The 27808-nt window shown below is 46.9% G+C and overlaps 1 protein-coding gene and 1 pseudogene across 1 annotated transcript; one reads left to right on the forward strand and one right to left on the reverse strand.

Moving 5' to 3' along the window:
• Window positions 1–330: 330 nt before the first annotated feature.
• Atp6v1e1 (ATPase, H+ transporting, lysosomal V1 subunit E1) lies at window positions 331–27785 on the reverse strand. Its single transcript, NM_007510.3, has 9 exons — window positions 27675–27785; window positions 23421–23486; window positions 13449–13558; window positions 12673–12739; window positions 9130–9219; window positions 8395–8463; window positions 6130–6224; window positions 2964–3051; window positions 331–851 (listed from the first exon to the last, which is right to left on the reverse strand). The coding sequence occupies exons 1-9, from the start codon at window positions 27705–27707 to the stop codon at window positions 789–791; spliced, it is 681 nt and encodes a 226-aa protein (NP_031536.2). The 5' UTR covers window positions 27708–27785; the 3' UTR covers window positions 331–788.
• On the forward strand, window positions 22855–23184 carry Gm19245 (predicted gene, 19245; annotated as a pseudogene).
• Window positions 27786–27808: the final 23 nt, after the last annotated feature.

The following is a 27808-nucleotide window of genomic DNA, read 5'->3' on the forward strand; positions in this document are numbered from 1 at the left end:
GCACAGGCCACAGGTTGCGGGGCATGGCTCAGCGGTGCAGCATCTGCTTCCCTATGAGGCTCTGGCACCCACTGCTAACACACACACACACACACACACACACACACACACACACACACACACACACACAAAGCTGTCCAGCCTCCAGGACAGGCAGGTTAATGTACGGCAGGGATTTGGGATAGCTCCTCTCTGGATCTTCCTGTTGCCCAGGCTGCCCCCAAACAATCCTCCCACCACAGCTAGGGCTACAGGTGTGGGCTACCGTGCCCAGTGGAACTTACTCTCAAATCACAAACTCGGTGCCTTACATAAGGAACAACAACTAAATCCACATAAGCCCTCTGTTTTAATAAATAAAGAATATTTGTGGCTTAGATTTTAAATCACATTTACAGAGAAGGAAGACTAGACCTAAACAGTAACAGCGAAGGTAGTGTTCCTGGAGGAATGTGAGTCCCACATGCACTTTATGCCCAAAGAGCAGGGACAGCATGCACAACTCACTCTAGACTAGAGCAGGACAGGGAAAGAATGGGTCCTGGGTGAGGCCGTGCAGCACATCTGACCCTCCCGTCCTGCTGCAAACCCAGTGAACAGCTGTGGCCTCAGATGAGCTGGGGCTGGGTTCTTGCCCACACCAAGTGGCCCTGCTGTTGACACTGAGCCGAGGGCATTAGCTGTAGAGGGTGTCCACTGATTACCAGTATTAGAACAGAAAGAGGAAGCCACACAGATAATCTGCTTCTCCAGGAGAACAGCCGTGGGGGAACTGCTCCTCCTGAAGCTCAGTCCAGAAACTTCCTATTGGCATTTGCACCAAACAAGGCTCCACGGACTTCTGGCATCATCTGTAAAGAAGTCAGTAAATCAGGACCTCAGTCAGGGAAGTTGCAGACAATATTAACACCATGTGGGGAAAGGACATTGCTAAGCACATCAGACCTGTCCTATCTGCTGCACTGTGCCAGACAGTTAAGCAGTCAGACTATGCTCACAAAAGGGGAAAGACCTGAAGTCATTACTGTACTCAGTCTGTGACACTGAGTGTGTGAACCCCTTCCAGGACTGGCTGCAAAGGGCACTTAGATGGAGTCTGTTGATGTCTTGACAGAGAGTTACAAGGATGAGTGTGACCCCTAAGAGTAACCACATTGGCTTTTGTGGGGTCTCAGGCACTCCAATGGTCTGGAAGTTTGATAAAAGCCAGCATTGCTCAGGATCTTGTGAAAGTAGTTCCCACTCTGGCAGAAGGGATATAGGTTGTGTGTCAAAGCCCCTGCAGGCCTCCAGGCTCCCTCAGTATCCCAAGTAGCTGTTACACATTTCAAACCCACACTGCCATCCTAGCCTTTCTCAGCTCCCAGACAGCCATCTGTTCCCTTCTGCCCCACTTTTCTCACAGATCTCTTCTGTCCTCCCACACTGTACAGTCTCCCTTGATAGCTCCATGGGAACTTCTCACCCACTGTGCTAGCCCTCACCATGTCCAGTCTACGTCTTTCTCCTTCTGTTCTGGACTCTTCCAGATGCCTCTGGCTGTTCTCGTTTCTACAACAAAAGCCTTAACCATTATCATGGAAGGGTCATGTCAGCAGTTTCTTTACTGTGCTCCATCAAATACAGCTTTAGGTACTGGTAAAGAACTGAATGTGTGCGAGAGAGGCCAGAGGACAACCACAAATGTCATTCCTTTGGAGCAATCCACTTTTTACTGGTCTGGGGCTTGCATGACTCAGCTAGGGTAGATGGCCAACGAGCCCAAAGAATCCTCCTGCATCTGCTTCCCCATGGCTGGAACTAGAAACATGTCACCATGCCTGACTTTATGTGGCTTCTTTCTCTCTCTCCTTCCTTCCTTCCTTTTCTATATATTTATATAAACTTTACATCCTAATCACAGCCCCCCGCCCCCGTCCTACCCTTACAGATCCCTCCTCCTATTGCCCTCTCCCCTTCTCTTTGGAGAACAGGAACCCCATCCTGGAACAGCTAGTCCCATGAGGACTAGGCACATCCTCTCCCACTGAGACCTAACCAGGCAGTCCAGGTAGAGGAAAGGGGTCCAATGGCAGGGAACAGAGACCAAGACAGCCAGTCCCCTCTCCACTTGTTAGGGGACTCACATGGAGACCAAGCTGCACATTTGTCCAGCTCCTGCATGCTCCCTGGTTGGTGGCCACACTCTGGCCCTCATGGTCTCAGGTTAGTTGACTCTGTGGGTCGTCTTGTGGTGTTCTTGACCCCTCCAGCTTGCTCACCCCTACCCCACTCTCCCCCAAGACTCCCTGAGCTCCTGCTGATGTTTACCTGTGAGTCTCTGCATCTGCTGCTGATGGATGAAGCCTCCCAGGAGACCTCAGCTCCTCAAGCTTATGAGGCAAGAACTTTACTCACTGAGCTATTTATCTCTCATCTCCGCTAACTCCCCATCTGCAGGACTGGCTAGCACAGAGGGCTAACTAGCTCTAGGCCTCCTGAAGATGATGCACAAGTGCTCTGGCTACAAGACACGCACTTTCATTTCAGCATACTGCACTCTCTGGGAGACAGGGTCCCAACCTGCAGCTCAGACCGGCCTCACAGTAACCCTCCATCAGTCTCCCAATCAGCTACCACATCTGGCTAACCTACTCTGTATTTGTATGTTTGTTTTTGTTCTTTCTAGACAGGGTTTCTCTGTGTAGCCCTGGCTGTCCTGAAACTCACTCTGTAGACCAGGCTGGCCTCGAACTCACAGAGATCTGCCTGTCTCTAGGCATGCACCACCACACCCAGTTGAAACTATACTCCTAAATAAGGGATTAAGAAAGTCAACAGAAACTGTTAACCCATGTCTGGAAGATGACCAGCACTTTAGGCTTGTATCCTTGGGTTCAGTGTACAAATGTGGAGACATGAAGATCAGCGTTGAGTTCTCTGCAGTAAGTGCCAGCCGACACGTAACCAGAGTCTGCACTCACCTGCTGGGCTATCAGGTCCAGCCGGCTTTCCAGGGTGTTGGAAACCTTTATCTTGCGATCCCCATTATAGATCTCAACGCCACCAGCTCTACAGAGAACACAGGAAGTAATGTCACGGGCTTGAGATGTATGTCCATGACACGACACTTACCCGACTCCTACCCTCAGCACAGGACAGCCTCGGCATGTAAAGTGTACAGACAGGGCAACACTAATCCCACAGCGTCAGAGAGAACTCACAGTGCTCGCACACAGGGTACAGTGACTGTTGAGCACAGCCATGGGGCTGCAGCGTGCTGTTCAATTCTAGCCAGCCCTTCCCAGCAAGGTAGAAACCAGCTTCAATTCTCTTAGCTATGAGTCACCAGGCAGCCTATGGAGAGGCGGCACCTGCATGCTGCTGACAAAGGAAGGACAGTGACTCAACATGCCTGGCTGCCTAGTGCCTGCCTCTAGCCACCCTCACGTGTCACCTCACTCCTCAAAGCCTCTCAGCACTCAAGAGACATACACAGGTCAACTGTATTTCAAGGAACCATGGGGAACAAGATTCACCTACAAATGACCAGTTCTGTCAATTACCAAGATAAATGGACTATCAGACAAGGACCCAGATACTACTTGAGACAACATTTCACTAGGTAGCCCAGGCTAGCCTAGGACTTACCATCTAAAATCCTCCTGCTTCTGTGGAGATTACAGGCACGTGCCATTATGCACAGGTGGGAAAGGATTGGTACTTCCTCCTTGGGATGTTCGGTGGCTGATGGCCACAGCTGTACCAATCTCCCCCTTTCTGTGCCTCCCTCTTTTTTTCCAGTCTCCATAGCACTAAAGATGTTGCTCTGCTGAGATCCTGACTCCTGGGTGTTTTGTGGGGGAATGTGAGGACAGGAAGGGAGAGAATAAGCAAAAATGACCTCAGCAGGCACTGAGTGTCAGCTTTCTTCTCTTTCCTTCTGTGTTTTGAGACAGGGTCTCCCTGCATGGTTCAAACTGGCCTCAAACACTCTATCATCAATTGGAGCCAAGAGGCTGAGAGGTGATCAGCCTCCTGAGCAAGCACAGCACTCCTGATGAGCCTACAGCTTCCTAACTTCACAGCAACCTGAGTCTCGTGTACGAGATGTAGTAGATGAGGAAATGCACTCTGAGAAACCAAAAGGAGTAGTAACCACATTAAACAAATACCACTTAACCCAAAACAGTAAGCCTGCAATCTCTTAACTGTAATATTAAACCTCAAAAGGCTCTGAAAGCCACGCATCCTTCAGATAAGAACTGCCTGCCTCTTGTCATCTGGCAGAAACTAGCAGATCTTGACCTATTTATCTTGCATAGCATGAAAATTGCCAATTTTTGTTTTCTGTTTTCAAACAAGGTGTAGTTATGTTGCCCAGGTTGGCAGCTACACCGCTGGTAGGATGTGCATCTCCACGTTGCTGGCCATGAACTCCTGACAATCTTCTGCTACAGCATCCCAAGGACTGTGATTACAGGAAGGTGCCCCATGCCTAGCTTTTCCTGTGTGTCAATTGGGAAATGTTAGTATACCTGGCCATGACAGTGCTGTCTTAGACTTGAAGATACTACACAATGGGAAGCATCGGCACTTTGTCTGTCTTTGGTGCTGATGATGGGACTTGATCTCACACCTGCTATGCACGCTCTCAACTACCGAGCTGCACCCCAGCCCACGTCATTGCTATTCTGCTCTCTGAAATTCAATACATGTCTGATGACAAGGTCCCAGGAGGATCAGCCAGCCCTGTACCTGATGTCTCTGCACTGTCTGCTCAGTTTCCACAGCACATCGGCACCACTGAGCACGCCTAGACATGATCTCATTTCAAATGCTTCAATTTACTCAAGTCAGCTGGGCATGGTGAGCCATGCCTGTGATCCCAGCCTCCTGGCTGCTGTGAACAAAACCAACCTAGTCTACAGAATGAAATCCTGTCTCATCCTCTTACCACCAGAATAACAAAAACAAAAAAACCAAAACTGAAGCCAAGGCTCAAAGAGACAAAATAAGTGTTGCATCACCACTCAGACAGCCCTCAGCCGAGTAAAGCAAACCCACATCTGACTCACGCTTTCATGACATCCTGGGTTCTACCTGGTGTAGCAAGAAATAAAACAAACCCTCAAACCCCAAATCTATTTTTGACGGCCAATGTTCGTTCTCAACCATGTCACAGCCCCAAGCCTCAGCTCTTTCCATTTAGCTCAAGGTTTCCCAAGACCCTGCTCCAGGCTAGGCAATGGTAGCAATGTGATGTCAGACAGAAAGCTCTGGGCACCAACACTAATTTCCAACAGCGAACAGGATTATGTTCCACACTCCCATGCACAAAGTGTTGCCGCCCTGACCTCAAGACCAGCTTGAAGGAATGACAGGAAAACAGACGCAGGTACCTGGAGGATACAGCCACACCTTTCTCCTGCAGCAAAGACCTCACCCAAGAAAACAGTGTTCTTAGGGCTGAGGACTAAATCCAGGATGGGCTTTCCCACTGTACTGGCTGATTTTGTGTCAAGTTGATACAACTAGAGCCAGCAGAAGGGAAGGAGACTCAGTTGAGGACATGCCTCCATGATATCCAGCTATAGATAAGGCATTTTCTCAATTAGTGATCAATGGGGGAGGGCCCAACTGAGGGGGCTGGAGAGATGGCTCAATGGTTAAGAGCACTGCCTGATCTTCAGAAGGTCCTGAGTTCAAATCCCAGCAACCACATGGTGGCTCATAACCATCCATAATGAGATCTGACACCCTCTTCTGGAGTGTCTGAAGACAGCTACAGTGTATGTGCATATAATAATAAATAAATCTTTAAAAAAAAAAAAAAAAAAAGGAAAGCAGGTTGAGCAAGCCCTAAGGAGCAAGTCAATAAGCAGCCCCCTCTGTGACCTCTGTATCAGCTTCCAGCCCTGCTTAAATTCCTGTCCTGACGTCTTCCAATGATGGACTGTGATCTCGAAGTGTTGGCCAAATAAACCTTTTCCTCAACTTGCTTTTCCGTCATAGTGTTGCAGCAAGACAAATCAACTGGGACTCACTCCCCCCACCCCGAATAATAACAATAAAGAAAAGAGTTTTTAAAAGACTCAGCACCAAGGCCATTCCCATAACAAGCAGCAGATTTAACAGAAAGATCCTTACATTTCCTCAGGCAGGTAGGCCTCCTGGTCAATCTGGACATCAACATCCTTTTTGGTAGCAATTTTATACATAGGGATTGCTTTTTGTACTGCGGCCTGGGGGCGGGGGGGAAGCAAACAGAAAACAATAAAAGAGTTTCAGGTAAAATCGAGCTTTGCTGCTGAGGTCCTCACAGTGTTTCCTGAGGAAGAGGGGGAAAAGGAGAGTGTGCACACACACAGGTGGGAGGAAGGAGGAGTGTGCACACACACAGGTGGGAGGAAGAAGGAGTGTGCACACACACAGGTGGGAGGAAGGAGAGTGTGCACACACACAGGTGGGAGGAAGAAGGAGTGTGCACACACACAGGTGGGAGGAAGGAGTGTGCACACACACAGGTGGGAGGAAGAAGGAGTGTGCACACACACAGGTGGGAGGAAGGAGTGTGCACACACACAGGTGGGAGGAAGAAGGAGTGTGCACACACACAGGTGGGAGGAAGGAGTGTGCACACACACAGATGGGAGGAAGGAGGAGAGTGCACACACACAGGTGGGAGGAAGAAGGAGTGTGTGCACACACACAGGTGGGAGGAAGAGGCAGAGGCTCATCCATGAACAGCCAATGGGCCTGGAACTGAATGGACAAACCAGGGACTCCAGGGACAGTGCCACAGAGCTCAGGTGTGAGGTATGGGCAGAAGACAGTGTGGTATCAGCTGCACAGTGGGGATGGGGATCTGGCAGCTTTGGAAGTGAGGATGGCACCTCTTACTAAGAGAGGCTTCACTTCCTTTCAACAGCTATTACAGAGAATTCACTTGGCTGGAGAGCTAGTTAGATTAAGAACAAAGGCTCTTTCAGAGGACTAGGATATAATTGCCAGAACACAAAGCAGCTCACAACCATTTGAGTCCAGGTCCAGAGAACCTATCACCCCATTCAGGCCTGGGAGGACACTAGGCACACACAGGTGGCACACAGATACACATGCAGGCAGAATACCCATACACATAAAAAATTAATAATTAAAGTATTGAAAGAGTATGAAAAGATATGAGAACCTTCTGTGCATTGAGGGCAGGTATGTAGACCAACACAAGCACCTAGAGAACCCAAAAAATCCTAGAAATCCTCAAAAGACCCAGCAGATGGAGCTTCCTTTAGCATTCGGCTCACAGCAGCCACTTCAGAGACTGTTGGTGGTGAGTCAGTGCTAAGCACGACCATGCCACAGCACTACCTCTCAACTGTGGCTGCTCAACAAGAGCAGCAAGAAAAGCAAACTTCCAGTTTCAGAAATCTTAAGTCAAAAGGTGAGGGCCAGGCACTGTGACACACCTGGGAGCCAGGTGAGTTCACGGCCAGCCTGGTCCACATAGGAAGCCCTAGACCAGACAGACGCTGAAAGACAGAAGACACTACTGTTACAGAGAATAAACAAGTAAACTGTGGATTACTTTTAAAGATGTATGAGTCCACTGTCACTCTTGTCAGACACACCAGAAGAGGGCATCGGATCTCATTACAGATGGTTGTGAGCCACTATGTGGTTGCTGGGAATTTAACTCAGGACCTCTGGAAGAGCAGTCAGTGCTCTTAACCACTGAGCCACCTCTGTAGCCCCCTGGGCTACTTTTAAAACTTTGATTTTTACAGTATTTATTTGTGTATGCACAGAGGTCAGGGGAGAACTTGCAGGAATTGGCTCCGTCCTTCCAACACTTTCCTGCTGAGCCATCCTGCCTGTGCCCAGTCTATTTTATATACGGGATACTATTATATATCACTGTCTTGGCTAGTTTTATGTCAACTTGACACAAGCTAAAGTCCCTTGGTAAGAGGACTATCAACTGGGAAAATGTCCCCACAAGACATCTGTCCTGTAGGTAAGAATATGTGGGAGGGTTCAGCCTATTGTGGGTGTTGCCACCCATGGGCTGGTGGTCCTGAGCTCTACAAGAAAGCAGGTGAAAGCCGGCTGTGGTGACACATGCCTTTAATTCCAGCTAGATTCAGAGGTAACAGGATCTCTCTGAATTCAAGGCCAGCCTACTCTACATAGCAAGTTCAGGGTCAGCCAGGAATAGGTATATATAAGTCCCTGTTTCAAAGAAAAAAAAAAAAGCAGGATGAGCAAGCCAGTAAGCAGCACTCCTCCACAGCCTCTGCATTAGTTCCTGCCCTGACTCCCTCAGTGACATCACTCTACCAACTGAATCAATCTCTTCGCCCCCTTTGTTCACCAGCAACAACAACTACTGTTAATATCAACAAAGGTTTTTACCTTCACCAAAGGGAAATCTTGTTTTCTGCAACGCACGATCATTCGAGGCTCCAGCAGCTGGTACAAGCCCTGTAAAAAGTAATCTATGAGACCATAGTGGAAAATGTGGCACAGCAGGGTCCTGCAGTTCTTCCGGTGTCGCCCGGGAAGCTCTGCAAAGACAACAGGCAGCCCGAGAATTCAGAGAGCAGAGCCTGGTATTAACACCAGACACACACTGGAACCAGAGACTTTGAATGGCCAATGAAATTCCAGTGGCGTCCTATTAGCCGGACCAAGGACAAACACTCTGGATTAACACGAGTAAAGGAAAGGGATCCTAACCCAGGGGCAGGCAACTGCTAGCCCTTTTCTCCTTTCTGCAGTGCCAGGAGTTGGACCTGAGGGTCTCTCACATGCTAAGCAAGCATTCTGCCTTTACCACCACACTATGACCTCAGCACTAAACATGAGATTAAAGCCAAGTACTTTAAAGGTCAAATCACTGCGGGAAACTTTAAAACTGCAGGCAGGTAGATTTAACTAGAAAGGTAGAAAGAACTGTACAATCATAGGAAATAGTATGACACTTTCAAGTCTTAGACAAGAACTATTGTCATCTTGTGGAACACACCACAGACACAGGAAGGAGGAAGAGAAAGCAGTAAGAAGGGACAATGGAGCTGGCCTCTGGCAGATGTGTTTAAAGGCCTCAGAATTGCAGCTAGACACAGCAGCCTAGGCATCCAAGCATACCTGAAGGACCAGCCCATCCAGCAGCACTTGGTAACGGGTCGTATCTTTTACCACCTTACTGAGTCTCTGCTTTGCCTCATTTAGCAGATCCTACAAAGAGTGGGGAAAAAAAAGTGTTATGTCTACGTTCCATCCTTGTGCCATCCGAGTTCCATCTACCTTACAGCCACCCATCCAGCGTATGTCCTCACCTCACACTCCTCTGTTAGGTTTTTCACTAAACACACGATAACGTGTGTGACTGCTACATGCACTGCTAAGTGCTGGTGGGAAAGACACACCATTCTTGTTCTTAGAGAGTTCAGTCTAGAGCTGCCTAGAAACCTGGAAAAGATCTACACGCCTGTAATTCCAATCCAGACAGGGAAGAAGGACTGCTGAGTGTCAGAGCTGGCATGGTAGTTTATTCTTGCATTGCTGGGTCAGAGGAAAGATGATCAGGAGTCCAGAATCTTACTCAACTACACAGGGAGTTCCAGATTCGAAGCTACTGGCACCTGGTCTAAAACAAAGACAGCCAGGCACATACACACCTTTAATCCCAGCACTCAGGAGGCACAGGCAGGTGGAGCTCAGTGAGTCCACGCCAGCCTGGTTCCATGAGCAAGTTCCATGACAGCCAGGGCTACACAGAGAAACCCTGTCTTGAAAAACCAAACCAAGCCAAACCAAACCAAGCAACCACCACCACCACCCAAACCAGCAACAATCTGGGGGTGTAGGTCAGTTGGTAATGTTTGCTTAGCATGTAAGAAGCCCTGGGCTTAGACACCCGCCCCCAATACAGAACACTGGCCGCTGTGATGCATCCCTGTAAGGCCAGCACTGAGTGGAGGCAGGAAGCTAGGAAGTTCAAGGCCATCCTTGGCTATACAGGAACATCGAAGCCAGTCCAAGCCACATGCTGGTATTTGGCAAAGTGTGGGTCTCACCCCTGAACAGTAACTATATAGACACAATTCAACTGTGAATACTTTTTTTTTTTTTTGGTTTTTGGTTTTTCGAGACAGGGTTTCTCTGTGTAGCCCTGGCTGTCCTGGAACTCACTCTGTAGACCAGGCTGGCCTCGAACTCAGAAATCCGCCTGCCTCTGCCTCCACGTGTTGGGGTAAAGGCGTGCGCCACCACGCCCAGCGTGAATACTTTTATAAATAAGAGCTGGAGTGACACACCTGTTTCAGTCTCAACAAAACAACAATAATAAAAAAAGCCAAAAACAACTAAGAAATCCTGAGTAGAGCTGGGTTGGGGATCCAGCTCAGTAGGGAAGTACTGCTAACATGCACAAGCCCTGGGTCCTGTCACTGGCTTTAACAAAGCAAGCTAATAAATGAATAACTATTTAAATATGTGTAGGTCAACAAGGAACAACCAAGCTGGAACTACACCGTCCCCCTGTCCCCCAGCCTCCAGGCAAGCACAGGGAAGACAGGGATGGGTCTCTCCTAGGTTACCAGTGAGCCTGCACAAATCGGTTGCTCAAACAACCATACATATAATTTCCTTTTTGTTTTTGACAGTCTTCCTATGTACCCATAGCTGACCTGGAACTCAGTGTAGCCAAGGGAGGCTTCAACCTCCCAGTGCTCCCCATCTCTGCCACTGGCTATTGGGGATGCAGGTGTGCACCACCATGCCCAGTTTCATGTGGTGCTGGGGACCCAGTCACACCAGTGCCAGAAGTGCCCAGACATGAGGCTTGCTCACTCTTCCAGTTTCAAAGGAGAACATCTCCATGCCTCACCAACCCCGGTGAGTATTTTACTGTAGAATAAAAGAACTAAAATAAAGTTCTTTACAAAGAATTTTACAAAGTTTTCCAGGTCAATCTGACATCAAACTATTATCAGACAGACACATCCAGATGGGTGGCTGTGGTGCACACTGTCAATCCCAGCTCGCAGGAGGCAGAGGCAGGAAAATCTCTGAGTTTGAAGCCAGCCTGCTTTACAGTGTGAGCTCCAGGACAGCCAGGGCTACACAGAGAAAGCCTGTTTCAAAAGAAAGAAAAGAAGAGCAAGCAGACACGTGAGTGTACAGGTGTACACACACACACACTTCATAAGGACTGGAGAGATGGCTATTCTTTTTTTTTTTTTTTTTTTGGTTTTTTGGTTTTTTTTTTTTTTTTTTTTGGTTTTTCGAGACAGGGTTTCTCTGTGTAGCCCTGGCTGTCCTGGAACTCACTTTGTAGACCAGGCTGGCCTCGAACTCAGAAATCCGCCTGCCTCTGCCTCCCAAGTGCTGGGATTAAAGGCGTGCACCACCACGCCCGGCCCGAGATGGCTATTCTTGCAGAGGTTTGATTTCCAGCACCTACAGTGCTGGCTCACAACTCTCTGTAGCTCCAATTCTAGGGAGTCTGACTCCAAAGGTACCAGGTGTGCACATGACACACTGACTTACGTACAGGCAAAGAATCCATACTTTTTTTTGTTTTGTTTTTCGAGACCGGAATCCATACATTTAAAGAGAAATTCACAAGGACAACGCATGAGAAAAATTTTCCTTTGAGATAGGATCTTAACCCTGAGGCCCAAGCTGGCCTCAACCCCGCTATGCTCTGCACCCATTAAGACCGCCGTTCTATGTGAGATCCAGGGTCATTAGAACCCAGGCTGGCCTTACCCAAACATTCTTCCTGCCTCCACCTTCTCAGTGCCCATGTCACAGGGGGTGCCACTGTGCCTGCAGACCTCTGATGTTTCCATTTGTAAGAAGCTTGTGCGGTCACAGCAAGCGGCGACACAGCTGGATCCTGCCAGGCTCTAACCCTAACTCGAGATGGCACTGCTGAGCTACGAGCTCGCTTCCAGTAGGCTTTTCTTTCCCAACAGGCCGCAATACTTTCTGAATGACAGTTTTCTTGTTAAATGGAGCCTACACTCTTTCATACTATGTACTTTGTTTATGATACTGTCCACTAAATAAAACATCATCAAAAAAACATTTCTTTTTGAGACAGGGTTTCTCTGTGTAACCCTGGCTGTCCTAGAACTCTGTAGACCAGGCTGGCCTGGAACTCAAGAGATGCCCCTGCCCCTGCCTCCTGAGTGCTGAGATTAAAGGGGTTATTTTTTTTAAATTGAGAGCAGGCCTGGCTCTTGGTTTCACAATCTGGCCTTGTATTCAGCCCCTCCCTCGTGTACTCTATGCCTTGCTTCTTGCTGTTGTATGATCTAATCCTGTTTTACATGCCATTAGGTTAGAGTTCACCAAACTCAAGGACAGACTGCTATCATGCTTGTCTATTGTTAATATCTAGTACTATGATCTGCTGAACAAATGTTATTCTCTCTACAGAGTCCCTAAACGTGAGCTTGGTGGCATATGCTTGTAACCCTGCACTAGGACTCAGGCTATAGAGGGTCAAGGTTCAGAACAACTGCGTACTGAGACACTTTCACAAATGCAAGCAAGCAAACAAAAAGTGCCAACCCAACCAAACACAAAAGCAACACAACACCCCATTATCTGTAAATGTTACCTAGTGAGCACGAGAATAAGCATTTTCTAGTTTCACAGCTACTGGGAGCTACTCACAGTGATGAGGTCATCCCTTGCTCTGAGGACTTTGAGCCTTGCTTGATTCATCAAGTTGGACATCTGACTATAAAAGGGATGGAAGAATATCAATACAACATAAAAAACAATGACTACAGACACACACACAGCTTTCCGTGTTAGAGCAAAGGGCCTTGATAAACAATAAATAACCTTCAGGTGACCCTGTGAGGTTTCCATGTTCCCTCTGCAATTTGGTTCTTGCTTTTGAGACAAGGTCTCACTGTGCAGCTCTGGCTGGCCTGGAACTCTGCTGGTTTGCAGGAGCACACCACATGCCCAGCTTTCTTTCATCTGTTTACTTTGGCGATAAGGTCTAGCTGTGGACCCTGTTTGTTCTTGCCATTTGTAAACTTATGATCGTCCGGTCTCAGACACTAGCTACCCACCCAGCTGAGGTTTCTGTTCCACAGTGTTCTCTTGTCTCCAGCGTTTTGAACTTTCCTTTGGGTGAAGAGCAGATCTCAGGGAATGGAGTCTGGGGTCCTGCACAGGTAAGCAAGGACTGTCGCACTGACCTACTCCCTGTGGCCTGGTTTCATTGACTTAAAGCTCAATGACTGAGGACGTAGCTCAGCGGGTTGTCCAACACCAGGCCCTAGTTCTGATCCCTAGCACTGCCTAAGTCACTTATGGCGGCGTATGCCCGTCATCCCAGTTGGAAGGTGGAGGCAGTAGGACCAGCAAGTTCAGGCCAGCCTGGGCTACAACATCCCAGCTTCTTTAGTTCAGTGGGCTAGCCACCATGCACTTACATTTTCTTCTGCTGCTCAATCTGCTTTTCTTTCTTCTCGTAGTATTCCATAATCTTCAGTCTTTGCGTTTGCACAAGGCGACCTTTCTCAATGTTGAACTCTTCTTCTGCCTATGGAAAGTTAACAGACTTGATTACACTGGACTGGGCTGACCCTTGTATTTGTATCTCCCAGGAACCAGGAATACTGTCATATGTTCACTTAGCCCTTATCTGAAACAGAAAATCTATTGCAACACAAAAATAGTCCTCAAAGACTACTTGAGGTTCTTTTGTTTGTTTTGTTCTCGATTTTTCAAGACAAGGTTTCTCTATGTAGCTCTAGCTTTCCTGGAACTCTCATTCTGTAAACCAGGTTGGCTTCAAACTCAGAGACCCACCTGCTTCTGCCTCTGCCTCCCAAGAACTAGGATTAAAGTCCGTGCCACTGCATTGGCATGTTTTTTGAAATGTGTATGCCATGTGTACACAAGTGCTTATGGAGGCCAGAGGACAATATTGGATCCCCTGGGGCTAAAGTTACAGGTGGCCCTGGGCCATCAATACAGGTGCTAGGAACCAAACCCTGGTCCTCTGTAACAACAGTAATGCTCTTAGCCGGTGAACCATCTCTCCAACCCTGACAGTCATTTTAACATTAGAATTTATATATGCCATTACTTAGGAGTATTTTCTTTTCCTGGTCATCAACATGTGGGCAATCCTCCTGGCTCTATCTTCAGGCAGCGGTAAGATTATCAATTTTGTTCTGTTTGAGACTGATACTAACAAAGCCTAGGGTGGCCTTGAATTCTCCTGCTTCTACTTTCTAAATGCTGGGATTTCAGGAATGTGCTACTACAGATGCCTGTAAACGCTCTTGGTAGTGAATCAAATGTTGATAAGACTCTATAACTGGGAGCTGGAGAGATGGCTCAGCAGTTAAAAACATTGACTACTCTTCTAGAAGTCCTGAGTTCAATTCCCAGCAACCACATGGTGGCTCACAACCATCTGTAATGGGATCCGATGCCCTCTTCTGGTGTGTCTGAAGACAGCTACAGTGTAGTCATATAAGATAAATACATGAATCTTTTTTTTAAAAAGTTAAAAAAAAAAGAAGAAGAAGAAGAAAGATTCCAAAACTGAGTGTGGTAGCACACGCCTTTAATCCCCAAACTCAGGGGCAGAGGCAGGCAGATTTCTGAGTGTGGGACCAGCCTGGTCTACATAGTAAGACCCTGTCTCAAAAGCAACAACAAAAACAAACTTGAAGACTGGGATGGGCGAGGCGGCTTAGCAGATGGAGGTACCTGCTGCCAAATCTGACAACCTTGAGTTCCAACCCAAGGACCAACGTGGTAAAGGAGAGAACTACCACAAGTTGTCCCCTGACTTCCACACAAACACTAGAACACATACGCAGGGGCACAAATGTACATGGAGAGGCCACACTGGCTAGAAACAGTGTCCCTCAGACAGGTTCAGGGAAGCTTCCTACTGTAGGAGAGGGAACAAGTACAGAGACCCACAGCTGGACAATGAGAGAGACCTTGGAACACTCAGTCCTAAATGGGGTGTCTTCATCAAACCCTTCCCCTCAGGGCTCAGGAAACCCCGTGGAAGAGGAGGTGGGAGGAGCCAGAGGGAGGGAAGACACCAAGGAAACAAAGCCTTCTGGACACAAGAGGACTGCCACACATGAGCTCACAGAGACAGTGGCAGCCTGCAGAGCTGTAAACCAGTGGAATGGAACACAAGCGCCCATCCCTATGCCAGAAGCTATCCCCCAATTGACAACAGCTCAAAAAGGGAAAAAAAAAATCAGTTTTCTCCAATGCAGTCTGTGGTGGTCTGAATGAAAATAGCCCCCACAGAGTCAGAGGGAGCAGCATTATTGGAGGTGTGGCTTTCTTAAAGTAGGTGTAGCCTTGCTGGAGGAAGTGTGTCACTGGGGTTGGGGTGAGCTTGAGGTTTTAGAAGCTCAAGCCAGGCCTAGTGGCTGCTTCAGATTCACATGTAGAACGCTCAGCTACTTCTCCAGCACCATGTCTGTTTGCATGCTGCCATGCTTCCTGCAGTGATGATAATGGACTAGACCTCTGAACTGTGAGCCAGCACCAATTAAATGTCTTCCTTTAGGAAAGCTGGCATGGTCATGATGTCCCTTCACAGTAATAAAACCCTAACTGAGACAGCATTTCATTGGGTTATTCAAACCAGACTTCAGGGAGGCCTCCTGCCTGGCACAAATGGCCAACACAGAACAAACTGGTACCTGTAGAGATGGACTGTCTCATAATACTTTGGGCATTTTTTTTAACCTTACATGTCCTTTGCGTGTCTATTATTTCTTAAATTGTTTTTATGGGTTTTGTGTGCATACCCATGTATCTTTGTATGTGTGTATTTCTGTGCTTTTTCTTTGTTTTATTTAAAAAATACAATGTGCCAGGCAGTGGTGGCCCATGCCTTTAATCTCAGCACTTGGGAGGCAGAGGCAGGTGGATTTCTGAGTTCGAGGCCAGCCTGGTCTACAGAGTGAGTTCCAGGACAGCCAGGACTATTCAGAGAAATCCTGTCTCGAAAAACAAAAACAAACAAACAAACAAAAAATACAATGCATGAGCATGTATGCACATAATAAATAAGTGTAAATATTGTTTTTAGGGGGCTGGTGAGATGGCTCAGTGGTTTAAGAGCACTGATTGCTCTTCCAGAGGTCCTGAGTTCAATTCACAGCAACCACACGGTGGCTCACAACCATCTGTAATAGGATCCGATGCCCTCTTCTGTTGTGTCTGAAGATAGCTACAATGTACTCATACACATAGAAAAAAAAAAAAATTTAAAAATTTGTTTTTAAATTTCAAAGCATCTTAACCTACATAGAAACAAAAGTTAGCCTATGGTGCATGAGACCCTATCTTAAATATAAGAACAAAGGAATTATGACTTTAGAAATATTACTGATTTAATTATTCAGGGCTTGGAGCAGTTATTTGAACTTTCATATTCTCTTTTTTTCTTTCTTTGTGATAGGCTTTCTCTGTATAACCCTGGCTGCAGTCCTGGAACTCACTCTGTAGACCGGGCTGGCCTCTTTAACTCAGAGGTCCACCTGCCTCTGCCTCCTGAGTACTGGATCAAAGGCATGCGCCACCATGTCCTGCTTTTCACATTCTTTTTTTAAAGAATGTGATTATTATTTTAAATTCTGTGTAGGTATGTGCTCTTGCCCACGGAGGCCAGAAGCATTAGATCCCCTTGTGCTGCAGTTACAGTCGTGAGCTGCCTGTTATGGGTGCTGAGAACTGATCCCCTTGTGCTGCAGTTACAGTCGTGAGCTGCCTGTTATGGGTGCTGAGAACTGATCCCCTTGTGCTGCAGTTACAGTCGTGAGCTGCCTGTTATGGGTGCTGAGAACTGATCCCCTTGTGCTGCAGTTACAGCCGTGAGCTGCCTGTTATGGGTGCTGAGAACTGAACTCGGGACCTCTGCATGAGCAGTGAGCGCTCCCAGCGGCTGAGCCATCGCTCCACCTAGGGAAAGATCTAGCCATTTGGTAGAGAGCTTGCATGAATGCCACTCAATCCCAGCATGGCGTAAGATGGGTAAGATGGGTATACAACTACAGTGCCAGTACTTGGGACATGGGAGTCAAGAACAGGAGTTGAAGGGCAGTTCTGACTACATTGCCAAGTTAGAGGCCAGCCTGGGAGAGTGACACCCTGACTCAAAGGAAAAAAAAAAAAAAGTGGGGGATCCAAGGACCTACATGGCAGAAGGAGAGAATTGACTCTGGAAAGTTATTCTCTGAGCTCTACACAGCCCCACCCCCCAACAAAAATGCAGTTGGAAAAAAAAAATCTAAGTGGCAGTGGAGTGATGACTCAGCTGTTAAGGTCACGCGCTGCTCTACTGTTGGGAGCCGCCCCCACATTCGCCGTCACAAGATGGCGCTGACATCCTGTGTTCTAAGTGGTAAACAAATAATCTGCGCATGTGCCAAGGGTATTTTACGACTACTTGTACTCTGCCTTTCCCGTGAACGTCAACTCGGCCATGGGCTGCAGCCAATCAGGGAGTGATGCGTCCTAGGCGAAGAATAATTCTCCTAAAAAAGGGGACGGGTTTCCGCCATTCTCTCTCTGGCTCTGGCGCCTGCTCGCTTGCTCCTAAAGATGTAAACAATAGAGCTCTTGCTCTGGCGCTCTGGCGCGCTCTGGCGCTCTGGCTCCTAAAGATGTTAGAAGGGGGCTTTCGCTTTTGGGGCTGGGGGTTTGCGCTCCTGGCTCCTGAAGATGTAAGCAATAAAGTTTTGCCGCAGAAGATTTTGGTTTGTTGTGTTCTTCCTGGCCGGGCGTGAGAACGCGAATAAGAATTGGTGCCGAATTCCGGGACGAGAAAATCCGGGACGAGAAAATCCGGGAAGAAAAAACCCGGGAGGAAACTCGGGACGGGAGTTTCACCGGCGCAAGGAAGATCCCTCATTCCAGAACCAGAACTGCGGGTCACGGTAATAAAGGTTCCCGTAAAGCAGACTGTTGAGAAGGATTCAACTGCATGAATTCAGAACTTTTCAGCTGGGGAACGAGAGTACCAGTGAGTACAGCTTTACGAGGTAAGTCTGGTCTTGAACTTTCTAAGGAAATTCAAGACAGTCTATCAGAAGTAAAGTGGAAAATAGCTTTACAAGGTAAGTCTGGTCTTGAACTTTCTAAGGAAAGTCAAGACAGTCTATCAGAAGTAAAGTGGGAAATGGCTTTACAAGGTATGTTTGGCCTTAAATTTTTTCTAGTGTTAGGAGCCCTTTTGTTCCTTTTCACATGTTATCAAGTGGTTAAGGCAGGGCGGATTCTAGATGAAATTCAGGACAATCTATCAGAAGTAAAGCGGGGAGAGAGAGTAGGAGCAAAGAGAAAATATGGTACACAAAATAAGTATACAGGCCTTTCCACGGGTCTTGAACCTGAGGAAAAGTTTAGGTCAGGTAAAAATACCTGGGGAGAGATTGGAAGGAAGGAGAAGGAAAAAGAAAAGAAAAAAGATCAATCAGCGGAGGTTTCTAGGAGAAGGAGCCTATACTCATCACTAGATGAGTTCAAGGAGCCAGTTCTTAATAGTTCTGAATCAGATGAAAAGGCTATTAGGGCCTGGAAGGCGCTCTCCCGAGCAGGTGAAGCCACTGCACAACTTAACAAAGATCATCCAGGGACCTCAGGAGTCATTCTCAGATTTTGTGGCCAGTATGACAGAGGCAGGCTCTTGCAGCCTACAAGGTCTTATTGTCTACCCTGGAGTTGTAGATCAAGATTATAAAGGGGAACTTCAGGTTCTCTGTTCTTGTCCTCAAGTTGTCTTTTCTATATCACAAAGGGACAGAATAGCTCAACTAATAATTTTGCCAAGCCTACATGGCTGTTTTTTCTTCCTCTGGTATTCCTAGAGCTGCAAGAGGGATTGGTTCTACTAAAAATGATTCTGATTACTTAATAATGCCTTTAGATTGTTGTCAAATTTTATCTACTCACATAGGGGTAAACCCTCGTGGCGTCAGGCCATTACAGGTCTGACAAATGGATGTCACACATATTTCCTCCTTTGAGAGAAATCAATATTTACATGTTTAGATAAAAAGAGATCACCTCCATACCTTAAATGATTTTCAAAAGCTGTTGGGAGATATTAATTGGCTCAGGCCTTTTTTAAAGATTCCTTCCGCTGAGTTAAGGCCTTTGTTTGGTATTTTAGAAGGAGATCCTCATATCTCCTCCCCTAGGGCTCTTACTCTAGCTGCTAACCAGGCCTTACAAAAGGTGGAAAAAGCCTTACAAAATGCACAATTACAACGTATTGAGGATTCGCAGCCTTTCAGTTTGTGTGTCTTTAAGACAGCACAATTGCCAACCGCAGTTTTGTGGCAGAATGGGCCATTGTTGTGGATCCATCCAAACGTATCCCCAGCTAAAATAATAGATTGGTATCCTGATGCAATTGCACAGCTTGCCCTTAAAGGCCTAAAAGCAGCAATCACCCACTTTGGGCGAAGTCCATATCTTTTAATTGTACCTTATACCGCTGCACAGGTTCAAACCTTGGCAGCCACATCTAATGATTGGGCAGTTTTAGTTACCTCCTTTTCAGGACAAATAGATAACCATTATCCAAAACATCCAATTTTACAGTTTGCCCAAAATCAATCTGTTGTGTTTCCACAAATAACAGTAAGAAACCCACTTAAAAATGGGATTGTGGTATATACTGATGGATCAAAAACTGGCATAGGTGCCTATGTGGCTAATGGTAAAGTGGTATCCAAACAATATAATGAAAATTCACCTCAAGTGGTAGAATGTTTAGTGGTTTTAGAAGTTTTAAAAACCTTTTTAGAACCCCTTAATATTGTGTCAGATTCCTGTTATGTGGTTAATGCAGTAAATCTTTTAGAAGTGGCTGGAGTGATTAAGCCTTCCAGTAGAGTTGCCAATATTTTTCAGCAGATACAATTAGTTTTGTTATCTAGAAGATTTCCTGTTTATATTACTCATGTTAGAGCCCATTCAGGCCTACCTGGCCCCATGGCTCTGGAAAATGATTTGGCAGATAAGGCCACTAAAGTGGTGGCTGCTGCCCTATCATCCCCGGTAGAGGCTGCAAGAAATTTTCATAACAATTTTCATGTGACGGCTGAAACATTACGCAGTCGTTTCTCCTTGACAAGAAAAGAAGCCCGTGACATTGTTACTCAATGTCAAAACTGCTGTGAGTTCTTGCCAGTTCCTCATGTGGAAATTAACCCACGCGGTATTCGACCTCTACAGGTCTGACAAATGGATGTTACACATGTTTCTTCCTTTGGAAAACTTCAATATCTCCATGTGTCCATTGACACATGTTCTGGCATCATGTTTGCTTCTCCGTTAACCGGAGAAAAAGCCTCACATGTGATTCAACATTGCCTTGAGGCATGGAGTGCTTGGGGGAAACCCAAACTCCTTAAGACTGATAATGGACCAGCTTATACGTCTCAAAAATTTCAGCAGTTCTGCCGTCAGATGGACGTAACCCACCTGACTGGACTTCCATACAACCCTCAAGGACAGGGTATTGTTGAGCGTGCGCATCGCACCCTCAAAGCCTATCTTATAAAACAGAAGAGGGGAACTTTTGAGGAGACTTTACCCCGAGCACCAAGAGTGTCTGTGTCTATGGCACTCTTTACACTCAATTTTTTAAATATTGATGCTCATGGCCATACTGCGGCTGAACGTCATTGTTCAGAGCCAGATAGGCCCAATGAGATGGTTAAATGGAAAAATGTCCTTGATAATAAATGGTATGGCCCGGATCCTATTTTGATAAGATCCAGGGGAGCGGTTTGTGTTTTCCCACAGAATGAAGACAACCCATTTTGGATACCAGAAAGACTCACCCGAAAAATCCAGACTGACCAAGGGAATACTGATGTCCCTCGTCTTGGTGATGTCCAGGGCGTCAATAATAAAGAGAGAGCAGCGTTGGGGGATAATGTCGACATTTCCACTCCCAATGACGGTGATGTATAATGCTCAAGTATTCTCCTGCTTTTTTACCACTAACTAGGAACTGGGTTTAGCCTTGATTCAGACAGTCTTGGCTCTGTCTGGACAGGTCCAGATGACTGACACCATTAACACTTTGTCAGCCTCAGTGACTACAGTCATAGATAAACAGGCCTCAGCTAATGTCAAGATACAGAGAGGTCTCATGCTGGTTAATCAACTCATAGATCTTGTCCAGAAACAACTAGATGTATTATGGCAAATAGCTCAGCTGGGGTGTAAACAAAAGTTTCCGGGATTGTGTGTTACTTCCATTCAGTATGAGAATTTTACTAGGGCAGCTAATTTGTCAAAAAGTCTTTTTCAGTATATGTTACAGAATTGGACGGCTGAATTTGAACAGATCCTTCGGGAATTGAGACTTCAGGTCAACTCCACGCGCTTGGACCTGTCCCTGACCAAAGGATTACCCAATTGGATCTCCTCAGCATTTCCCTTCTTTAAAGAATGGGTGGGATTGATATTATTTAGAGATACACTTTGCTGTGGATTAGTGTTGCTTCTTTGATTGGTCTGTAAGCTTAAGGCCCAAACTAGGAGAGACAAGGTGGTTATTGCCCAGGCGCTTGCAGGACTAGAACATGGAGCTTCCCCTGATATATCTATGCTTAGGCAATAGGTCGCTGGCCACTCAGCTCTTATATCCCATGAGGCTAGTCTCATTGCACGGGATAGAGTGAGTGTGCTTCAGCAGCCCGAGAGAGTTGCACGGCTAAGCACTGCAATAGAAGGGCTCTGCGGCATAAAATGAGCCTATTCTAGGGAGACATGTCATCTTTCAAGAAGGTTGAGTGTCCAAGTGTCCTTCTCTCCAGGCAAAACGACACGGGAGCAGGTCAGGGTTGCTCTGGGTAAAAGCCTGTGAGCCTAAGAGCTAATCCTGTACATGGCTCCTTTACCTACACACTGGGGATTTGACCTCTATCTCCACTCTCATTAATATGGGTGGCCTATTGCTCTTATTAAAAGAAAAGGGGGAGATGTTGGGAGCCGCCCCCACATTCGCCGTCACAAGATGGCGCTGACATCCTGTGTTCTAAGTGGTAAACAAATAATCTGCGCATGTGCCAAGGGTATTTTACGACTACTTGTACTCTGCCTTTCCCGTGAACGTCAACTCGGCCATGGGCTGCAGCCAATCAGGGAGTGATGCGTCCTAGGCGAAGAATAATTCTCCTAAAAAAGGGGACGGGGTTTCCGCCATTCTCTCTCTGGCTCTGGCGCCTGCTCGCTTGCTCCTAAAGATGTAAACAATAGAGCTCTTGCTCTGGCGCTCTGGCGCGCTCTGGCGCTCTGGCTCCTAAAGATGTTAGAAGGGGGCTTTCGCTTTTGGGGCTGGGGGTTTGCGCTCCTGGCTCCTGAAGATGTAAGCAATAAAGTTTTGCCGCAGAAGATTTTGGTTTGTTGTGTTCTTCCTGGCCGGGCGTGAGAACGCGAGTAAGACTCTACTACAGGACCTGGGCTCAGGTCTGAGCACCCACAGCACACAGCTTTCAACCTCCTCCAACTCCTGCTCCAGGGGACCCAACAGCCTCTGGCCTCCAAGGACCCCTGCGTGGACATGTGCCAATTTAAATTTATGCAGTCACACACATACGCAGACAAATAAGTAAATCTTTTTTTAAAAAAGACTCTTCTTTTTAAAAAGATTTATTCATTTTTATGTGCATTAGTGTTTTGCCTGCATGCACGTCAGTGTGAGGGTGTAGCTGTGAGTTGCCATGTGGGTGCTGAGAAGTGAACTCAGGACCTCTGAAAGAGCAGCTGGTTAACTGCTGGGCCATCATCTCTCTAGCCCCCCAAAGTAAATCTTAATAAGCATGGCCTTTCCAGCGGTGACGACCTCCCTACAGGAACATGCCTCTCAGAAAGGATCCCCTTCATCCCTCTCCAGAGAAGAGGAAAGAAGAAAAAGCGCCTGGTGCAGAGCCCCAATTCCTACTTTATGGACGTGAAATGCCCAGGATGCTGTAAAATCACCAGGGTCTTTAGCCATGCACAAAGAGTAGTCTTGTGTGATGGCTGCTCCACTGTCCTCTGTCAGCCTACAGGTGAAAAAGCAAGGCTGAGAGAAGGATGCTGCTTCAGGAGGGAGCAGTGCTGGAGGCCCTGATTCAAGATGAGTGGGAACCTTCCCAATAAACACATTTTGGACTAAAAAAATAATAAGTGTAATATCTAATGAAACTAGTTTCTTTGTATGACATAATAAAAGCAAGACACATCCTGGACAGTGGTGAAACATGCCTCTAGTCCCAGCACCCGGGAGGCGGAGGCAGGCACCCCTGTGAGCGCCACCTGCTCTACAGACAAAGCCAGTTCCAGGACAGTCAAGGCCACTAAGAGAAATCTTGTGTTGAGAAAAGCAACAACAACAACAACAATCTCACCTTTGCATCTATTTCTTCTGCTTTCTCATTGGCTTCTTGTTCAATGAAAGCCATCATGTGCTTAATCTAAAAGAGAAGAGACATTATGTTTTAATTCAGTAAGAGAAGTCAATGACACGTAACTTCACAGTCATTAGGTAGTCACAAGAGGATTACCAAGTTCCAGGCCTGCCTGTCTACGTGGCACTTTCCGTGGCAATCAGGATCCCGTGGCCAGTGCAGGCTGTAGAAGATACAAGCCTGACTGCTACCTCCCTCTGAAGCACCATCCGGAACAAACCAACAACGGAAGCCTCTACAGATGCAGCTGTTATCATGGCCTCTCATGTCAGGTCCTCCTCACCTGAGGGTGTTTAAATATGCCCCATCTTCCACCTGAACCAGTCTCCACCTGGCTAACACCACCTCAGGCCCCAGCTTAGTGCCACCTCCTGAACCCCCCACTGTTGTGTTCCCAGGGTACTTTGTACCTCCTCTACCAAGCACCTAAGCCCCTGGATTCTCTTTCCCCATTTGTTTGCGAGTGTGCATACGCCACAGAGAAGTCAGCCCTCTCCTTCTACCATGTGCATCCCAGGGAGTGAACTCAGACTGTCAGGCTTGCCAAGAGGTGCTTTACCCAAGCCTGAGTGACATTTCTGGCTTAGTGATTTCATGTGGGAGGGCTCAGCCCATTGCGGGTGGTGCCACATCTGTGCAGGTGGTCCTGGGATACACAGAAAAGCATGCTGAGCAAGCCATGAAGAACAAACCCTTAAGACAGTTGTTCATCCCCGGCCTCCAGTCCCTGCCCTGAATTCCTCTGAAATGAATGTTAGTGTAACTGAAATAAACTCCTCTCCAGGCTGCTTTTGGTCACGGTGTTTATCACAGCAATAAAGATCCTAAGACAGAAATAAATGTTATTTTTAAAGTATTTTAAAAGCTAAGCATGGCAGCCCACGCCTGTAATCCCAGCACAGGGGACAGAGAGGCAGGTGAATCTGTGAGCCAGCCTGACTGCAGAGGGAGGCCAGTCTCAAAGGCACAGACATCCTTTAACCAAGTGATCAGTGTTTATAAATGCTCCAAGATGCATTCAGCTTCTTGAATTGGCTGGGTGAAACCAATTCAAACCTGTATTCCCCGCATCCTTGGCTGTGCTGGACCTCAGCTACAGATCCGCCTTGACCAGCCTAGCCTACAGCAAAGGCACTCATTTAAAGTCAGGCAGGAGCCTGTTTACAGTCAACCAAAGACTAAGAAATGACTCAACCCTTAAGGACATTTAACTCCACCCCTGAGCTAGGGGGACAAGAAAAACAGACCTTTAAAATGCTTTTTCTCCTCTCTGCTATCCCACTAATAAAGTTTTCTGGAGTCTGGTCCCTTAGAAAATCTGATATAATAAATGACCATACTCTGTAGATTAAGAATAAAAAACAAAAAGCAAATGTTGAGTGAAGGGAAGGGAGTTTATGGCTCAGAGCTTGCCCACCAAGTGGAGGACCTGAGCCCAGCCCCACTGTCCTGAACCAGACAGACATTAAGTTGGGGGGTCCGGGGACATTACAAATGACAGGGAAAAGGGGAATCTGGGATTTCTTAAGCACCTACTATATGCTTGGCACTTGGACTATATTCTAAGAATATACTAAAAAAACCACACTGTCCTTGGCTCTGTGGTGTTACTCACTGGCAGACCACCTGTCCACTTGTTCACCAAGACCTGTCAAAGCCCTACCACCACAGGACAAAATATGACCCTCAAACAACAGCCAAAAGGCCTCTATTCTCACAGGAGGGGGTACAGGCTGTAAACAAGATTCCATCATTACTTTCATTTTATATATATATACATACACACACACACACATATACATACACACACACATAAGAAAAGAATTTTCTAGAACCTGATAAACACACTCCCCTGTTCCTGCACTATAGTTCTCCTGTGGAGGACTTGGCCTCCCACATTCTAACAAAGAGAAGGGAACTGGGGATTGGGGGAGGGGAGGACCTGGGTTGTGACTGCTAAGCTAAGAGCATGTGAGGGCACTGCTTGTTTCCAGTGCACCAAGTTTTTCCTAGGCTAAAACCCCGGGCAGTGATTAATGCTCCTAAGCCCCGGGTTCTGTGAAAATGTTGTAGTTTCCTAACCCTCACCATGGACGTTACCCCGACTTCCCTTCCGTAATTACCACATCTCCCTTCTTCTCCACCCACTCGCACAAGGAAGAAGAACCACCCTATTATTCTTAATGCATATTTGGTTAAAAATAAAAAGGAAAAATATTTTTGCCAAAAAGATGGAACATCGAAGACAAAAAACCACTGTTCAATTTAGGAAGATTCACAAGTGTGCTTTAGTCAGAGGATTTTCCTAGTTCTCAGAGAGGAAACAATAGACTTAGTTCTCTAGACATTAAACTGAAGCTTTTAATTTCCTTTTCTGAAAACTCACACGCAGTGTGGGTGAGGAGCTGTAGTCCTAGCACTTGGGAGGCTGAGGCAGGAGACTAAGTGTGCTTGCTACACATTACCAGGCTAGCCAGCACTACAGAGCAAGAGTGTACTTCAAAATACCAAGGGATAAAACACGTCAAAAGGAAGGAAGGAAGGAAGGAAGGAAGGAAGGAAGGAAGGAAGGAAGGAAGGAAAGAAAGAAAGAAAGAAAGAAAGAAAGAAAGAAAGAAAGAAAGAAAAGAGACAATAAAGCCCACTGGCAATGACTACTAAATGCAGCCCAGGAGACCTGCTATCTGTCAACAGCACAAGCACTTTCCCCTGTGGCACTGTCAGCACCTTGTGTCTCCCTTATCCCCAGGCTGGGCTTTATGTCCCTTCAGTTTGATTGAATTTAGAGCCTAAAGTCAGGTTCTGAAGCGCTGCTGGCCTGAAATCATGACTCAGACTACTTCTGAACCATCTAGGACTACACACAACTACAATTATAATAGTCCTAATATTTAAAAACTTCAATGTACATTTAATATTTTAAATAAATTTCCCCAAAAATGATTATATGCACTTAAAAAATACAACCTTATGCAGGTTATGTACAAAACACTGGGCATCTCGGCACTCAAGAGAAATGGCGTAAGGAGCAAGAGAGCACTGGGTCGTAGTGGTGTTTGTAATCCCAGCACTCGGGAGGCAGAGGAAGGAGGATCTCGTTGAGTCAGAAGCCAGCCTACTCTACAGAACAAGTTCTAGAGTTACATAGAGAAACACTGTCTTGGAAAAACAAAACCAAACAAACAAAAGGGGGGGGGGGGCTCAGTGGTTACCATTAAGAGCACTGGCTGACCTTCCAAAGGGCCCAGGGTTCAATTCCAGGCATCCACATGGCAGCTCACATTTAATTGTAACTCTTGCTCCAGAGGATCTGACACCCTCAACTCAGACATACAAGCAAGTCAAATCACCAATGTATATTAGAGATCGAGAAAGAAATAGAAAGAGAGAGAAAATCAAGAGGCCAAGCCCATTCTCAGTTAAAACGATTGTACACCAGCCTGGGCTTCAGGAGACCCTGACCTGAACTCATGATTTAAGTACTATTTTCCATAAACTCTAACTCATTTCTGTGGCTTGTGAGTGCAATCAGAAGAGGCTTTCTCGGGTTGGAGAGATGGCTCAGCGGTTAAGAGCACTGACTGCTCTTCCAGAGGTCCTGAGTTCAATTCCTCTTCTGGTGTGTGTCTGAAGACAGTGTACTCATATAAATAAAAATAAATAAGTAAATAAATAAGTAAAATAAAAAGGCTTTCTCATTCGACAAATATTAATGTGCACCTTAGGTTCATGATTACGTCTGGAGATGAATAACCCCGATTTAAATAACGAAGATCCTCAAAACGAAACGCAAGCTGCTCTTTCCCCTCAGTCTCTTTCCTGTACTATAGTGAAATAGCGCTTCAGGGAAAACAAAAACAAAATACTTTTAACCTCTGCACAAAACTCTTCCGGATTAAGCGTGGAAACGCCAGAAAAAGGGGGGCTGGCGAGATGGGAGGCAGTCAGCTGCGGGCTCTGTGACAGGCAAGTGGAAGCAGGAGACCAGCAGTCACGTGAGATGCGGTGCAAGGCCCTCTCACTCCCCTGGGTCTGCGAACCATCCCGGCACACACTACCCGCGCCCGAGTGTCGGCGGTCCGCCAGGCTCGCCCGATGAACGCAGGCCACCCGAAGACCCTGCTCTGCAAAGCAAACGTCAACACTGTCCTCCGGACGGCACTGCGGCTGCGCTACACCCAACCTGGCCCTCACCTGCTTCTGTACATCTGCATCGCTGAGCGCCATGGCGAAGGCAAAGTCCGGCCAGGGGACAGCTTCGAATCTGGGTTCAAAGTGGCGGCGGAGCAAACCTGAGACGAAAACCCTGGGAGGTCCAGCTTCCTTTA

The sequence above is a fragment of the Mus musculus genome, chromosome 6, assembly GCF_000001635.26.
Source record: "Mus musculus strain C57BL/6J chromosome 6, GRCm38.p6 C57BL/6J".
Classification (NCBI taxonomy): domain Eukaryota; kingdom Metazoa; phylum Chordata; class Mammalia; order Rodentia; family Muridae; genus Mus; species Mus musculus.